Here is a 16223-nt window from a genome sequence, read left to right on the forward strand (position 1 = left end):
GAACATGTCGCTCATCCTTGAGCATACTTGCTTTTATAATGTCGAGTAACTGGGTACCATCACAGGTAGATCCATGAAGACCATGAGACTATGGGCCCGCAAAGCTTAGGTTGAGCCACACCGGATGGGCAACGATTGTTTTAGGGACTCTCTCATTCACGAAGGGTCATAAACTTCAACCTGGAACATCGAAAGGGGTCTCAACATTTGAATGTGGAAATCCTTCTAAAATCTATAGTTTCAAACCCCACGGTGTTCATAAAACCGACCATGTCCCCTTTTTCCATAATTGGGCTGGACAGCCACTTTAAAGCTTAGCAAGAACACCCTCGGCGCCAGTGTTCTCGATGCTGCCTCTAACAGAATCGACCTCGGCGTAGGTGACCTTGCCGTGGTCAACAACGATGGCGTATCTCAGCGTGCGATCACCCTGAGTCCAGCCGATGCTCTTGGAGAATTCCAGACCGGCGTCGGACATGAATAGCTATTTTCACCTGGTTAGCACACCCTTTATCTCATGTCACGAGGAGGAAGACATACAATAGAATCATCCTTGACACCGTTCGCCTTGCCCCAAGCGGCCATGACCCAGTGGTCGTTGGAGGCGATGAAGATGACCTGGTCGACGCCCTTGGCCTTGAGGTCGTCCAGCTTGGCGAGGTAGGAGGTCACGTGGGAGACCTGGCAGGTTGGGGTGAAGGCGCCGGGGACGGCGACGAGGACTACTTTCTTGGAGGCGAATTCTTTGCTGGCGTCGTATTGGATGCCGATGCCGCAGGCGGTGACGTTGAGGTCGCCGGTGGGGGGGACGTAGGTGAAGGTTACGTTGGGGGGGAAGGAGTCGCCTGCTTTGAGACCAGACATTTTGATGGTTGAAAGGGGGTTGTGTTGTGGGGAGAAAACTTGATTCGGAATGGGATAGGTGAGTGGTGGTGGTTGATGTTGGGATGTTCGGGATGGTAAATAAATAGGGGAGGTGGTGGTCAACGGGGAAGATGGTGTGGGTGTGTGAATATCAAATTGGAGGGGTAGGAACGAGGTGTTGGTATGGTGGGTACAGAAATTGCAAGTTACTACTTTGTTTCTGCTACGTTCTAGAAGATGAAGATACAAATCTTCAGACGGGAGAGAGAGTGATACAGTTAAGGTTACACAAAACTTTTATATATGAGCCATGGTTTGGAATTATACCTGGCTGCTATGGCGGGAGACGGAAGTTTGCATTATGATTGACTGAGCTCGCCGGTGTCCGCTTGCCTTCGGCATGCCCCCCGCCCTGCCCCGCGCAGCTGTCACACATGTTAAGTCCGGCCTGTGTTGTAGAGAAATCGCGGGAAATATTGCGCAATCGGTGTGGAAGATGAGCACGAGTTTCAGGTGAGTGAAGACTGACACTTCCATTCTCATTGTTTGAAATGTTACTCTTCAACTCAATCTCTTGAAGGGGATATGTTGGAAAACATCAGATGAACTCCGGGTGCTCCCATACCTCTTCGGGGCGGAACCGGAGAGTTTTGATATTGAAGCCACCTAACCCCACCGGATCTGCCGGCGAGCTTTCTATTGTGCTAACAACCATTTCAACCATACCAAGTTGCCAAGTCCCAAAGCCGAAGTGAGTACGGTATCTCATGTAATATTCTACGGTTCACAGTCTTCAAATATTATTCGGTCTCGCGCAGATAGACTTTGTGGCGGGGGGCGGGCGGCGGGGCATGCGGGGTGGTGGTGACGTCAATCGCCAATTGCCGTTCTCGGCCCCGGCTCCGGCCCGGATGCTGGTCGGCGGACTACAGACAGATTGGAATCCCTTTCCACTGAATCGAGCCGGAAGTTTGTATCCTTGATTCGGCCACTTTTACATCTGTTGGCCTATCGAACATATACACTACCCATGACCTTCCGGCCTTGCGTCTTGCGTAGCCATGTCTGTTATATCATCCGTTGCCATCAAGATGGTACCTGAAGCGCAATACCACCACAGACGCTTACAAATATATATGGTAGCTTGGCAATCTTGCCTGAATAGCTAGGTAGACTGCCTTTCTATTTCCCAGGTAAGTTGATCGTGTAAGACAATGAGCTGATACCTAAAAGGCTCCTCAGAGCAAACAGAAAGCGAGGAAGCGAGAGAGACCGGGCCAGTGTACTCTGGAAAGTTCTGAATCCTGGCAGTCCAAAAACCAGACCTCGACCAGCCGAAAGATCGCCAAAGTGAGCTTTTTGTAAGCATATGATAGATCACCTAGGCTAGAATCAAAAGAGCGAGCCAAGCTGTCGTATGTGGCCGTTGCGTCTAGTCCGCCACTGAAGCTGCAAGACAGAGCTGTCAAGGAATGCCCTCTAACCACGTACAGTTAGAGAAGAGGTTCGGAAGTCAAGTAAGGGTAATTGTTGCGTTTGCCCAGAACTATCAACGTCCAACTGCATTATGCTAGTTGCTATTCATCGGTTAGGACGAAGCTGTTATTTTGGGTTCAGTGACTATGTGAGACCACAGAAGGCAAACGGAAGAGGGACAATAGCATTATGCTTGAACGTAGAAAGGTCTGTCTTCGAGGGATATCCTGAGGCCTCTGCAGACTTCATCGAGGCCTCAATCGGATGGCTGGACCTATTTTCAAAGGGTCCTGTTACAAAAGCAACGGCAATAGGTGAGGGGCAAGCTGCCGCCCACTTCGCAAAAGGTCCAGTCAGCCGAAAAAAAGCAAGTGTTGGATACAAAAATCACAGACTTTACTGCGGCCGAGAGAGGGTCTCGATGTTCGATACAATTGCTGCTCAGACATTCCAGTCCTGCAGCCACTATCACCCACCTGCTTCCTCTGGAAAGTAGGTGGTTGAAGCTGCGAGGGACGGGTCGACATCCGTACCAAAGCTTTGGTCTGGAGAATCTTCGTCAGGTCAATCTGCGCTGACGAATGCCGGCAGTGCTAATGAGATGGGGACGAACAAGCGGGGTAGTTTCTCATCCGTAATCTCCCCAAGGCACGCAAATTCAAAATACGGTTCAAAACTTGGTGGGAATTTTTGGAGGTCGGCGATCAACTCCAGCCACAACTGGCAGCTCAGATCTCGAGACGGGAGGATGGATCTTGCTGGCCGTTTGATCTCTAACTCTGATTGGATCAAAACCCCACGACAAGACTTTGTGGAGCCGAACAGATCCATGATTTTCGACAGGGATGGCTCAGGCCCGAGCTTACGCTGAGAGCTTCCCCCCTGTCCAGAGACTGGGCAATCACTTCCCGAGTTGGACTGTGAAGAGTCAACTTTCGACGCTTCTCGAGTGTCTCTGCAACTGAGATTTTCTCTGCTGCATGACATTGGACCAACCAGAGTCAAAAATGCGATGCAATCACTGCATGAGAACGGGACGAGGCACGAGACGAGCGTCCTGTCAAGTCGGAACGAAACCACGATTTCCTCTCCATCACAAGACTTTCTTGTTTGCATCATCTGCCAGCATCGCGAAGACCATCGGCCGTCATTTTCTCAGTGTTGCACCAATACTCTTGGCATCTAATCTTTCCAGCCTCGGGTTCGTATGTAAGAACCCAGCAAGGGCCAGCACGACTCCATACCAGTTGGCCATCCTCGACTTACACTAGCGACTGAGAAATTCTCACTCAAGAGAGAGCACTTGAGACACATTCAAGTCGAGACCAAAGTCGGCTCAGCCGTGTTATACAAGCCTCCTCTATTATCTGAGATATCAGCCGGGACTCGGCAGAGACGACCGGAGGCCCAGACAAGGCCTCGATATGATTCTCAGGTTCCAATCGGGCGGGTTTCCAGGACGGAAACTGATCTTGACGTTGGTGTTTCATCCAATCACGACAGGAGTCTGTGTGTTGATCACATCCGATTCGGGACATCCCAGGTCGAGGCCCGCCAAATTGCTTTTTTCATCCTATCTCGCAACCTCTCCGGCCCCTGTCCATGATATCTTGTCCCTGGTGGCGTTTCCCTCCATCTAACCTCCGAGTCTCCCTCGATTCACCTCGAGCTAGCATTATGAAGACCAATGGGCATCCAGAGTCGATACGGGAAGCCACGCGGTAAATTGGAAACACTTGCAGCTGTCCTTGTGAAAGCCACTTAGCAATGCCCACCAACCAAGACGGAAGCAAGAAGTATCATTTCCTGCTTTTGCAGCATGTTGAGAGGGGGTTAGAATGACGGAGTCGAGTGAATCAGAGTATATGAGCAGCCCCCCCTCCGCACTCAAACCCTCTAACTCTGTAACCAGCGCTCTATCAGCAGGTCACTACAGCACCTTTCCACCCCTTGTCTTGCCCCTTCCCAGTTGACGTTATTGTCCACAACTGACTCACTCCTTTGAAGCTCACATTGACCTTGTTGATCTGCCCCAAGGTCGAAGGTGTCAAGGCCTACCCAACTTGTTGAAGACGCTCATTCTTTCTCCTCCCTGTCTACTTCACCATTTGTGCCAGGCTCACACGCCTTGGTTGGTACATTCGTTCAACATGGCAATCCTAAACCTGTTACCCTTGAACTATCGGCGGCCAGCCTTGGTCGAAAGACCAGCAACAAGCGCCAGTCAAGTTTCGACACAGCAGTCTGAAGGTGGGTCTGTCTATCAAGGTGACACATCCTTGAAGTCGATCAGGTCGGGCAGCTCAGGAGGTATCCCGCCGCCTCTCAGCTTTGATCGTATCATCGAAGGGGGCACCTGCCCTGTAAGATTCTTCAATTCCGCCCCTTCAGACATCTGCTAACATGAAATCCTCAGCCTTGTACCGTTCGTGACTTCATGAACTATCTCATCTACGTCGAGCGCTCTGCCGAAAACCTCCAATTTTTCCTATGGTACCGCGACTTTGAGAAGCGCTTCAACGAAGCTCAAACAGCGGATCTCACCCTCGCACCAGAATGGACCCTGGCGATGGAGGAAGAAGCCATTGCCCGTATCAAGAAGGAGCAGGCCGAGAAGGCCCGCGTCAAGCCCTCCAAGTCTGTCAGCCCAGCCGTGGCTGAAATCTTCAAGGGCACCGACTTTGAGAAGCCCATCCGGAAGCCCTCCGTGGCCACCACCATTGCCACGACCCCCATAAGCCCCCTGGCAGCAAGCAACGGTGGGGATCCGTTTGGTACCCCCCCTCGCACCCCCTCAGACCGTGGTCATCACTACCCTAATTCAACCACAGCAACAACCTACAACACTGCCGCCAACGAAGCCTTTGCGCTGGCTGGGCTCAAGGCCCCATTCACGGTTCAGCCGTTCAGGGTCGAGTTGGACAGGATCATCGCGACGTATATCATGTCCGGCAGCCCAAGGCAACTCAACCTTTCTGACCGGGAGCAAAAGGCTGTGCTGCAAGCTCTTTGTTTCACTACTCATCCCTCTGCGCTGAGGGTGGTGGTTAGGAGCGTAGAGTCTACTCTTCGTCAGCAAGCCCACCCCAACTTCATCCGCTGGTCGATTTGCAATGGTAACCCTGTCAGAGTAACATTCGCCCGCTGCCTTGGAGTAGGCACTATCGCTCTGAGCACCATCGCCGCCATCATCCTCACTTTGTCATCTGCCCCTAGAGGCTTCAGGGCGCTGCCAGCAATAGGGTGGGTGATTGGCGTTGCAACACTCGTAGCAGCATACAAGGGAATGTGCGTGGTCTTGCATGGCCTCCATCACAGACACGTGAGACCATGGGAGCTGTTTGTTGTTGACGAGGAGGACCATCAGCAGAACGAGAAGGAACAGGATGTGAGGAGTGAAAAGAGTCTGGAGACTGGGAGCAACAGTTTTGAGAATGAGCCGTGGGTGGTCAAGTATGAGAAAAGGAATTTGATCAGGAAGATTTTTGATGGGGAGGTTTGGTGAGTACTACTACTAAGGGGTGGGTAGGGACCAGACTAACATGCGTACAGGATTCAGGAACCGGCGCTTAGACAGATCCAGGACACCATTTTTGTGCAGAGCTTGCTGTTTGCGTTTATTTGCGCGGGGGGGTTGACGGCAATTTTTGTGCCGCTTCCGGGTGGGAATCTGTTTTGAATACGATGATGTGCAGTCGTATAAGCAAGGGGATTGGGGTATGTCCGGGGAAAACACGGAGTATGTATGACTTGTAACACTATCAACTCGGACCTCGAAAAAGCACAAGCGGTCTGGGAAAGCTGGGGAATCTGGGGGTTTGGCTTTATATGGTATCGGGGATATGGGTCCCAGGTTCAAAAATGACGTGACGTGACGACGGGTATGATTGTGTCTGTAGCTAGCACAAGGCCGGTTTCGAACTTTGGTCTTGGTTTGGGAAATTCAACAACAGTGAGCAAAACAAGACGCAAAGTCCCAACTCAACCGAGAGCTCGGAGACGGAGCCATTCTTAGCCCCAGCGGCGACCTCGATGAATTTGGAGTTGAGGACAGAGCGGTGCTGCGGTGCTGCGGTGCTGTCAGACGAATGCTGCAGACGACCGAGGCTCCCGACGGCCGAACAATGCCTCGGGGCTGGCTCGTACAGCTGGAAATGTTGTGGCGCGAACCGAGTCGTTTGTCAGACGATAGCACCAGACTTTCTTTCTCAATGGGAGAATGGATGGAGGGGTTGGCTTGGCGGCGTTAAAACAGTGGTCAGAACTCGGCATTTTTCTCCTTTGGGGGCGTGACCTCGGGCGAATGGGCAGGCAATGCAGGCGCAGAAGGGAGGGGGCGCGCCTTATCGATAACCCGACTTTCTGGCTTTTGAGCCGTGGGACCGGACCACTGCGGGTGCTGCAGGCTCAAAACTCGCCAGGATGAGCGTGCGGGATGAGTTCTACGAAGTAATTCTGAGCATTCCGGAGAATAAAAAGGTTGAGCGCTCTACAGCGCGAATCAAAACTCCGCTTCCGATGGCCCCTTTCATTGACACGTTGATGCCTCCCTGAACTCACCTTCCCATCGCTGTTTCAATTCCCCTGATGGGAGAGCACCCCCGACCACCGAACCATGCCGAACGATATCTACCAGGCCGATGCCCCGCTGCTTTCCGGAGACGTGACGGCGGCCGTGGGCGAAGAGGCCCGGGAGCACGGAGCGCACGCCCCGACCGATGGCAACATCCTCTCATCGCTTGTCATCCCGAACGAAGTTCCTCCTGTCCACGGCCGTCGCGAAAGGTCCGGCACCGTCTGCATTGCCGAAATCGACGAGACGCTGAGCCATCCTGGCTCGGTGCGCATCAACGTCAAGGGCGCATTCATCGTCGACCAGGACAGCAGCACCCCGACGCACTCCGATGACGGCCGGAGCGGATCCCCCGGCCGGTCGCCAGTCCGGCACGAGACCCAGGATATTCGGCTGCCGAACCACACTGCCGTCGTGAGCCATATTGCCATTGATGTAGGCTCTGCGACCCCTGAAATTCACAATGATGTCATCTTGCTGATTGGTCGTTCCAGATTGGTGGTTCCCTTGCCAAGCTTGTCTACTTCTCCCGAGAGGCTCACTCGACCGAACCGGGCGGACGGCTCAACTTCCAGAGTTTTGAGACGGATCATATAGATGATTGCCTCGAGTTTATGCGCAAGCTGAAGCGCAGGTACCAGCGGGCCAACGGGGCCAACAGCCCACCGGCGTCTGAACTCTGTGTCATGGCGACAGGAGGCGGTGCCTACAAGTTCTACGACAAGATCCGAGAGGTGCTTGGCGTCGATGTCTTGAGGGAAGATGAAATGGAATGCCTCATCATTGGCCTTGATTTCTTCATCAACGAGATCCCACGTGAGGTCTTCACCTACTCGGAAGAACATCCCATGCAGTTCGTGGAGCCAGGAGACAATGTATACCCATACCTCCTTGTCAACATTGGTTCTGGCGTATCATTCCTCAAAGTTTCCGGACCCCGGGAATATGAGCGTGTTGGCGGTACTTCACTAGGAGGTGGCACTCTATGGGGTCTCCTGAGTCTCCTTACCGGTGCGCGCACATTCGACGAAATGCTGGACCTTGCCTCTGAAGGTGACAACAGCAACGTGGACATGCTCGTCGGCGACATCTACGGCACCGACTACGGCAAGATTGGCCTGAAGAGCACCACCATCGCCAGCTCGTTTGGTAAAGTCTTCCGCAAGAAGCGGCAAGCCGAGACCGAAGCCGAAGACAGCGGCGGCCTTGCTCACAAGGATCAACTCCACCATCGCCAACAACAACCCCGTACCCACAATGGCGTGCACACCCCACCACTTCTAGACGAAGACGTGGAACAGCCCGAGCCACAACTATCAGACTTCATGTCCAAAGACCCCAGCCGCCCCTTTTCGTCAGCCGACATCTCCAGGTCACTGCTGTACGCTATCAGCAACAACATTGGCCAGATCGCCTACCTCCAAAGCCAGATCCACGGGCTGTCTCACATTTACTTTGGTGGCTCATTCATCCGCGGCCACCCCCAAACGATGAACACCCTCAGCTACGCCATCAAGTTCTGGAGCAAGGGGGCCAAGCAGGCCTACTTCTTGCGCCATGAGGGCTACCTCGGTGCTGTGGGTGCGTTCCTCAAGAGACAGCCCCGGAACTGGGGTAGAAGGGGGTCGTTTGAGGAGGCCGCGCTGGAGCTCAGAATGCGGGCGCGGACGAGAAGTGCGGATTCTATCCCCGAGGAGGTAATATCCTCTGTGGATGACAAGCTCAGTGGAGGCGAGGAAGTTGCTGCTTGATGATGGAAAGTCTTTTTCTGGTGTTGTTCTTGTTGTGTGCGGAGCATAAAACATTTTGACAAGCTAGGCGTTTTGGGGGTTTGGCTGTTTGACGAGCGTATACTTGTTGTACTACTGCTTTTTGTAATGGTGTTTCTTCTTTGGGACGGCGGCGACGGCGGCACAGACCTCATTCTTTTTCTTCCTCTCCTTCTCCTTCTTGCTGAGGCCACAGGCGATCCCTGCCTAGAAGGGGGTTGTTCTTGGATGTTAGATTCTTGTCTTTTTTTTTCTTTTTCTTTTTTTTTTTGGTTTTTTTTTTGGGGGGGGGGTTGTGAAGAGTGGCAACCTGTTTTTTTAGAGAGATACCTTATTCGTGTAGTAGCTTCGTTGTTTATCACCTTTTTGGATGTTGATACCAAGAAGAAACAGAAGGCATATTCACATTTTTTTCACCATGCATCTTCTTTGAGTGATGTTGTGTCGCCAAATCAATCAAAGTCATCCATCAAAAAAGTCAAATGTAAATTGCAAGTTCAGTATAAACTCCATTCCCCCTACCGTGCTTCCCTTGTCTGCTTTTCCCTCCGTTCTTTCTTGTCCACCACCGACCAACCAACCACACACCACCATCTTCCACGTTTTATGGGTAATTGTACAGATACAATTTCCTCACATCTTCCCCCCACGCCGAAAAAATGAATAAAAGACCATCGTTTGTTACACACACACACTTGCTATTAGTGCACGCATTTTCACACTGCCCCCCAAACAACCAAAAGCTTCTCCATGTCCCTCTCCTGCAGCACGCCTCGTTCCTTCCCTCTATGAAGACTTGTGCTTAATAGCCTCCTTGGCCTCCTTGACCGCCTCCTTGGCCTCGCCGACCTCCTCCGCGAGCTTCTTCTGGGCCTGGTGGTGGAGGAAGATGCGGCTGCACTGGATCACGCCGACGCATCCGAGGAAAAAGTTGACTGCGGCGAGGCTGAATATGGGTGCATGTTAGCGTATGTTTTGTGGGTATAGGGAAAGGGAGGGGGGGAAGGAAAGCTTACAGGTAGTTCTTGGGCTTGATGATCAAGCACCATCTCGTCCAGATGATGCCGGTGGTCGTGAGGGCGGCGTTTTGGGTCAGGGAGAGGGACTCGGCGGGGCGGGCAAAGTCTGAGACGCCGACAAGGACGAGGCCCCATTTCATCATTGGTGCCCTGGCGGGGAGAGAGGATGTGTTAGTGACTGATTTGGATCGCGGGGGAGTTGATTTCGGGGGCAAACATACCAAAAGTGCACAGTCTTGGGACCCTTCTCGCTCTTCCAGAACTGCTGCATCCATGACTCTGGCGCGGCATTGGCCGTGGACTCGGTGGACTGGAAGCGGCGGGTGGTCTTGGAGGCGTTTTGCTGGAAGAAAGTGCGGGCGCGGAAGGCCGGGCGGGAGGCGCGGAAGATGGTGGACATCTTGACGACGGTATGCTAATTGCGCAAACAATCAACGGAGGTGAGGTCGGGGGTGGGAAAGGTGCTCGTCGTCAGGGGTGGTAATGACGGGGGTTGAGAAGTATTAAGGTTCGGTCGGTCGGGAGGTCGTCGGGGGACGGAATCAATTCAGGGAGGTGTAGGATGTGGACTCCGGTCACCGGCGGGTGGGAGAGATGGAATTTATTTTGAACCCAGGGATTTTTCTTATGTCAGTTGTTAGTTAAGGAAAATCTATGATGGATTGGAGGCAAGACAAGTTGGCATATGGGGAGCTCGGACTGGACGTAATAGGACGAAAAGAGATAATTCAATCCCTCATGACTCTTGTCCAAAGACAGCTTCGCAAGTTGAACCTCCGGTGGTGGGAATGACGAGCTGGACAGCGATGCGAACAAGGCTCTCGCTGGCAGTCGGCCAACGCGCCGTGGGTCCGTTGGGGAATCCGGGGATAAGAATTTCTGGCGGGCCTTTCTTGTCTGGTCCGTGCACCGCTCAGGCTTTGTGCAACCACCCCTCGAAGTTATGCATACTGTTTTATGCAGCGCAGGAAGTTAAGAGGTGCAGCGTTGCAAGCAACTTGCGCCAGCAGCAAGAGCTCCATTTTGAATCAATCGAGCCTCCACGACCCGCGAAAGCCCACTTCCTTGTTGCCCTGGGGCCGGACAGCAAACGACAACAACAAAACGAACCAATCGAGCGACTAGTTTCCCTTCCGTTTTCATATACAGAGCATATCAAGATGTCGGGCAGATACGCTTTCGCCAAGGGCCTCAAGGAGGTTCGCTTCCTCTTCTGCCAGACTGGTGAGCACAGCGCTGCTACTCGGTATGTTTGCGCCTCCGGACTGCATTGGCAGTGCCTTAAGTACAGGATATTGATTAATGATTGTTGTTGGTGTAGGTCTTTCCTTAGCCGCGCATACCCCATCATGAAGAAGAACAACCCATCGACACCCATCATGCTCCGCGAGGCCCAGGGCACACTACCCAAGATCTATGCGAGATATGGTCCGTTTTCAACACCAAGGAGTTTGTCGAGAACTGCGATATAAGAAAGAATACTGACATACTGGGTAGGACTTGGTCAGGAGAAGAGCCAGTCATTAGAAGGTATGGTCTACATCTGAGGGTGGTAGGAGGCGGTTGGAAGGAGGACTAAGGGTGACTCGTGCTAATATTACTCTGGTATAGGACTTTCCGACAAGCAGATCGAGGATGCCGTCACACAGCTCGTCAAGAACGAGACTTCATAAACGACTGGAACAGAGAAAACAACTAGACGACGGCCCGGGCAAGCTGGCAAGAGGGATGGGACGACATGTTTATAATGCTGCGAAGTTGTAAATATACCTTCTGGAGACCACGCCTCTGTCCATTTCTTCAGGCGCTCCCGGCCATGTGGTTGTGCCGTTTGGAAATCTGTCTATCTCGAAAACTGAATAGATCGCGACTGATGGATGCCTAAGGACTATGGGTTGGGTGTTGCAGATCCATGGCAACCGCTTCAACTCAAATCGAAACTGCTTATCCGTTACACGTACAGCATGTTCGTTCGGTGCCCGGACTTTATATTCTATTTGGATGCTGGTCACAAAAAAGAGAGATCCTCGTCGGTTCTCAGCTTCAGGGCTCTTTTAAATGCCTAAGCAGAAAAGGAATTTCTGGGCCTTCGAAAGCTTTGGGCTTCTGCAAGGGAGAAGCATCATTTTCCAAGCTAAATTATCCCCCTTTCGGCCTCCTCGGCCCCCTTTTCCCCTTGTTGCTGTCACAAGCTTGCGCGGTGCGGGGCTGTGTATGGCCAAAAAGTGTGTGTAACTGCGTGAAACCAAAGAGACACCGAGATAATACAAGCTTTCAACGACCACATGTTTGGCCAATGAGACTCAACAACCACAAACAACGTCAGTTCGACCTCACCCATTGGCATTGCGGTCTTTTACAACCAGCAATGACAGGGCTATGAGGGCGGATGATAGCGGGGATGCGCAGCCAAGCGCTCTGTCGCTCCGACCAACCCGCAGTCAGCATCGCCTAGCAAGGCCAGCCGCTAAAGGCATTGACCCTTTTGAGTTCGCCACTACTGCCTGCTGAACGACTTTGTTAGATCATGCGGCAATCCTCGCAGATCGAAACATCAGAAATGGTGATATACCTTGACTTCTGCATGGGGAAGATGTCCCAGACGCTCCACAAGCAGCAGTTCGGGAATCAACTCTTGGGATCCCGGCGCAAGGATTTACACTTTTTGTTTGTTGAAAGCGGGCCGCCGAGGAGGCTTGGACCGGACATATAACTTAAACCCCCCTCCGGTCTGGTTTGGTCTGATCTGATCTGGCCTGAACTTTTTCTATTTCAACTGTTTACCGAACTGTTTCCCTATTCTTGGACAAACTTCTCGCTTTCATGGCCAAAATGTTCAGACACAGGCGCTCCATGGGCAAGCTCACCGAGCACCCGTCGATGTACTCATCACTCCTCGATCCGAGCTCTGAGCACAGCTCTGATGGTGCTGCTTCACCCAGCTCACCCAACTCCTCAAACCGACCGCTTCGGGGAAGAGCCAAATCCTCGCTTTTGGATTATCAGTCACGAAATTGGATCTCAGCTGTTGAACACCAAGGAGAAAAACCCCCACCCCGGAAACTTGTTAAAGACATGAACGGATCTGGACGCCCCTCCTTCTCTCAGTCGCTTTCAGACAGCGATGGTGAGAAGGAGAAGGGGCTCATGAGACGCCAAATCGCCAGGCTCAAAAGCTTTTACAAGAGAGAGAAATGAGCTCGACCGCCTTCTTGTCCAGGCTTTCTTGCCGGCAAGAAGGTCTTCACAGAAGGTGGGGGATGGCAATTCGAGATTACGATAACCCCGCGATCCCCGCCATCATGGATCCATATTCGAATACCCCACCACCAAGTCTTTGCTGGTCACATTTCTCCCTTGTTTTATGGCGACATTTGGAGTTGAAGTACGAATCTTTTTTAGTATAGGATATCATACCTCATATAGCGATACTCTCGACGCCGTTGGCTTTCTCCGCCTCTTGTACGGCCGCCTTTGACGAGTCCCTGGCCAAGACGGCCCCGCTTTCCGGCTCGCAACATTGGCTTACAGATATCAAACCCGGCTGCCCGAATTCGTCTCGCCAATCTTCGGGCACAAATCTTCAAGTCAAGACACTTCCAGGTAATCTTGGTCTTGGGTTTTGATTGACGGAACCACACGCCTCTCAGATATACGGACAGCCAATCTTCAAACTCAGCACCTTATTCCGATGCCAGTGTGGGCGCCAAATATTCGTCCTCCAGGGGCTGGCTCCTACCTCGCCCTGGGTGTGGCACTCGGTTTAACAACAGGTTTGACACTCAACGCACTTAGGCAGCTGAAGGGCTCCAGGAAACCTCTACTCATCAGGTCACCCCGTGAGACACAGTTGTCGAAACTTTCAAGAGAGGAAATCGATGCGTTGCCCTATCCCCCAGACGCATTGCCAGGGGGCCGGGACGTTGAGACACCATACGGCATCATCAAAGTATTCGAATGGGGCCCTGAAGATGGAGAGAAGGTTCTCCTGCTGCATGGCATCAGCACGCCTTGTTTAGCACTGGGAAACCTCGGGCAGGAGTTGGTCAGAATGGGATATCGTGTTATGATATTCGACTTCTTTGGGCGTGGCTACTCGGATACTCCAACCGACCTCCCTTATGACATTCGCCTATACACAACTCAGATACTCCTCGCTCTTGCCTCGTCGAACGTGGCGTGGGCTGGGAATGACGGATTTCATTTGATTGGATATTCTCTGGGAGGAGGGATTGCTGTTCCGTTCGCCAAAGACTTCCCCCACATGGTCCGGTCTGTTGTCCTTATCGCTGGTGGAGGACTGATTCGGCCTGAACATGTCAGCTGGAGGAGCAGATTACTGTACTCGACGGGGATATTCCCAGAATGGGCGCTCGAGTTTCTAGTTCGGAGACGCCTCATGCCAAAACGACGAGAAGCTATGACGGAAACAATGATGGCTACTCAGGTGGTGGACAGACCTAAGATCAGGCACAAAAACAGTGATGCCAACGGCGGAGATGGTTGGGACGGCGCCACTCTGTTGGCACATCGACCGGGCCATACAGTGTCGTCCGTTATGGAATGGCAGCTTCACCAACACAGGGGGTTCATTCCGGCTTTCATGAGTAGCATCCGTCATGCACCCATTTACAATCAACACAAGGACTGGATAGCATTGGGGCGGCTCCTGGCCGAACGGAGGAAAGAAGCGGGCTGGGTGGACACAAGCTTGCCTGGCCTTAAGGGGGGAAGCATTCTTTTAGTACTTGGAGCCATGGACCCCGTTGTTTCGAAGGAGGAGTTGATTCATGACGCTACGGCTGTGCTGGGTGAGGATGGGTTTGAGGCTGTGGTTTTGAATAGCGGGCATGAATTGGTTATGACCAATGCGATTGAAGTTGCCAATACTGTTGCTGGCTTTTGGCTGCGGCTACCTGGTACAGAATAGGATGTAGATATACTTTCGGAATAACGGATACAAAGAAGTTAGATAGCATAGACAAATGATGCAATGAGATGCCATGAACTTTTCTCTCAACACTTTGCTGAGCTGTTTTCCCTTGCTATCTGTCTACGAATCGCTATAATTGCAGCACGACCACTGATTTCAGCTACACATGGAGGCCCTAGAGCTCAGCTACACCGCCTTAAACCAGCGAAGACTCCAGGCAAACCCCACTAAACAGACCCCCACATTTCCTACCGTCCCAGATCTGCAAGGCTGAAAGTCTACATTGGAATTTCGCGACCTCATCTTCCAGGCGACTTTCACCAAGCTCAAACAACAGCACAATTGTACAAAACTTCGCCGGCACATAAAATAAACAGGACATCTACAACCAACAGAACATGGCAACAGCTTCACCAGCGCCATCCGGGCCCCAGCCCTCCCTCACCTTTACCCGCCCCGTCTTCGCTAAGCTCTCCCCCCACCCATACCTCCTTCGCACTCTTTCCCCCGACTCCCCAGACCAACAGCCCACCCGCGACAACGGCCGCGCGCCGCACCAGTCACGCCCGATCCAGATCAATACCTCCTCCCTATCCCAAGCTCATGGCTCTTCCCTCGTCCGAACAGGCGACACGACCGTCATCTGCGGCGTCCGAGGCGAGCTCCTCCCCGTGACGGCTATTCCCCAATTCCGACCTCACAACGGGACGCTCTACGATCAAGACGAGGGCGATGAGGCAAGGGCGAGGAAAGAACTCAAGGATTACGATCTGCTAGTCCCCAATATTGAGCTGGCAACAGGGTGCGCGCCGCAGTTCTTGCCGGGTGTGCCGCCTACGACGTTGGCGCAGACGGTGAGCACGAGGGTGTACAGTCTTTTGCACGGGGCTGGGGTGGTGGACGGGCGGGGGTTGAGGGTGTGGTTCACGCCGGAGAGTAAGAAGGAGGAAGGGGATATGGAAGTTGAAGGGGAGGAAGAGCGGGAGGAGCAGAAGCCGCAGGTGGTGGCGTATTGGGTGCTGTATATTGACTTGCTCTTTGTCAGCTTTGACGGGAACCCGTTTGATGCTGCTTGGGCGGCGGTTTTGGCTGCGCTGAAGGATACGAAGCTTCCCATGGCGAGGTGGGATCCTGATAGGGAGATGGTTGTTTGCCGGAAGGGGCAGGATACGAGGTTGAATGTCAGGGGACTGCCGGTGGCTTGTTCGGCGGCGGTGTTTTTGGAGAAGGAGCATGGTGAGGTGGGAAGGGGGGAGCGGAATAGGCATTGGATTTTGTTGGATCCGGATCGGAGCGAGGAGGAGCTGTGCAAGGAGGTTATTACTGTTGTTGTGGATTGCTCGGACGGGGGGGAGACGAGGGTGAGGAGTATTGAGAAGCAGGGTGGGACGGTGATTGGGAGGGAGTTGATTAGGGGGTTTGTTGGGGTTGCGGAGGGGAGGTGGAGGGAGGTGAAGGAGGCGATGGGGAATTAGGAGATTGTGGAGATGGTTATTTGGAAGGATGAGGATGATGACAAAGTAGAAGGGATGTAAAAATTGATAGCCAAAAGATGGTTTACATGAGCTTTGAAGCGATGTTTTCCATTT

At 52.7% G+C, this 16223-nt stretch overlaps 8 protein-coding genes across 8 annotated transcripts; 6 read left to right on the forward strand and 2 right to left on the reverse strand.

Moving 5' to 3' along the window:
- Window positions 1-119: 119 nt before the first annotated feature.
- QC762_114500 (uncharacterized protein) lies at window positions 120-1625 on the reverse strand. Its single transcript, XM_062885867.1, has 2 exons — window positions 541-1625; window positions 120-484 (listed from the first exon to the last, which is right to left on the reverse strand). The coding sequence occupies exons 1-2, from the start codon at window positions 862-864 to the stop codon at window positions 308-310; spliced, it is 501 nt and encodes a 166-aa protein (XP_062748880.1). The 5' UTR covers window positions 865-1625; the 3' UTR covers window positions 120-307.
- Window positions 1626-3286: 1661 nt separating this feature from the next.
- On the forward strand, window positions 3287-6019 carry QC762_114510 (uncharacterized protein; the record flags this gene model as incomplete). The annotated part of the gene is made up of 3 exons (XM_062885868.1): window positions 3287-4703; window positions 4757-5841; window positions 5893-6019. Exons 1-3 carry the CDS (start codon window positions 4491-4493, stop codon window positions 6017-6019), a joined length of 1425 nt encoding a protein of 474 aa, XP_062748881.1. The 5' UTR covers window positions 3287-4490.
- Window positions 6020-6955: 936 nt separating this feature from the next.
- On the forward strand, window positions 6956-8924 carry QC762_114520 (uncharacterized protein; the record flags this gene model as incomplete). Its single annotated transcript, XM_062885869.1, has 2 exons — window positions 6956-7348; window positions 7408-8924. 2 exons carry the CDS (start codon window positions 6956-6958, stop codon window positions 8662-8664), a joined length of 1650 nt encoding a protein of 549 aa, XP_062748882.1. The 3' UTR covers window positions 8665-8924.
- A 217-nt stretch (window positions 8925-9141) lies between these two features.
- On the reverse strand, window positions 9142-10527 carry QC762_114530 (uncharacterized protein). Its single transcript, XM_062885870.1, has 3 exons — window positions 9923-10527; window positions 9699-9851; window positions 9142-9628 (listed from the first exon to the last, which is right to left on the reverse strand). The coding sequence occupies exons 1-3, from the start codon at window positions 10099-10101 to the stop codon at window positions 9469-9471; spliced, it is 492 nt and encodes a 163-aa protein (XP_062748883.1). The 5' UTR covers window positions 10102-10527; the 3' UTR covers window positions 9142-9468.
- Window positions 10237-11374, forward strand: QC762_114540 (uncharacterized protein; the record flags this gene model as incomplete). The annotated part of the gene is made up of 5 exons (XM_062885871.1): window positions 10237-10550; window positions 10665-10947; window positions 11023-11129; window positions 11199-11231; window positions 11313-11374. The coding sequence occupies exons 1-5, from the start codon at window positions 10490-10492 to the stop codon at window positions 11372-11374; spliced, it is 546 nt and encodes a 181-aa protein (XP_062748884.1). The 5' UTR covers window positions 10237-10489.
- A 1150-nt stretch (window positions 11375-12524) lies between these two features.
- On the forward strand, window positions 12525-12899 carry QC762_114545 (uncharacterized protein; the record flags this gene model as incomplete). Its single annotated transcript, XM_062885872.1, has 1 exon — window positions 12525-12899. One exon carries the CDS (start codon window positions 12525-12527, stop codon window positions 12897-12899), a length of 375 nt encoding a protein of 124 aa, XP_062748885.1.
- A 493-nt stretch (window positions 12900-13392) lies between these two features.
- QC762_114550 (uncharacterized protein) lies at window positions 13393-14631 on the forward strand (the record flags this gene model as incomplete). The annotated part of the gene is made up of 1 exon (XM_062885873.1): window positions 13393-14631. One exon carries the CDS (start codon window positions 13393-13395, stop codon window positions 14629-14631), a length of 1239 nt encoding a protein of 412 aa, XP_062748886.1.
- Window positions 14632-15032: 401 nt separating this feature from the next.
- Window positions 15033-16169, forward strand: QC762_114560 (uncharacterized protein; the record flags this gene model as incomplete). Its single annotated transcript, XM_062885874.1, has 2 exons — window positions 15033-15950; window positions 16110-16169. 2 exons carry the CDS (start codon window positions 15033-15035, stop codon window positions 16167-16169), a joined length of 978 nt encoding a protein of 325 aa, XP_062748887.1.
- Window positions 16170-16223: the final 54 nt, after the last annotated feature.

Source organism: Podospora pseudocomata (genome assembly GCF_035222375.1).
Source record: "Podospora pseudocomata strain CBS 415.72m chromosome 1 map unlocalized CBS415.72m_1, whole genome shotgun sequence".
NCBI lineage: Eukaryota > Fungi > Ascomycota > Sordariomycetes > Sordariales > Podosporaceae > Podospora > Podospora pseudocomata.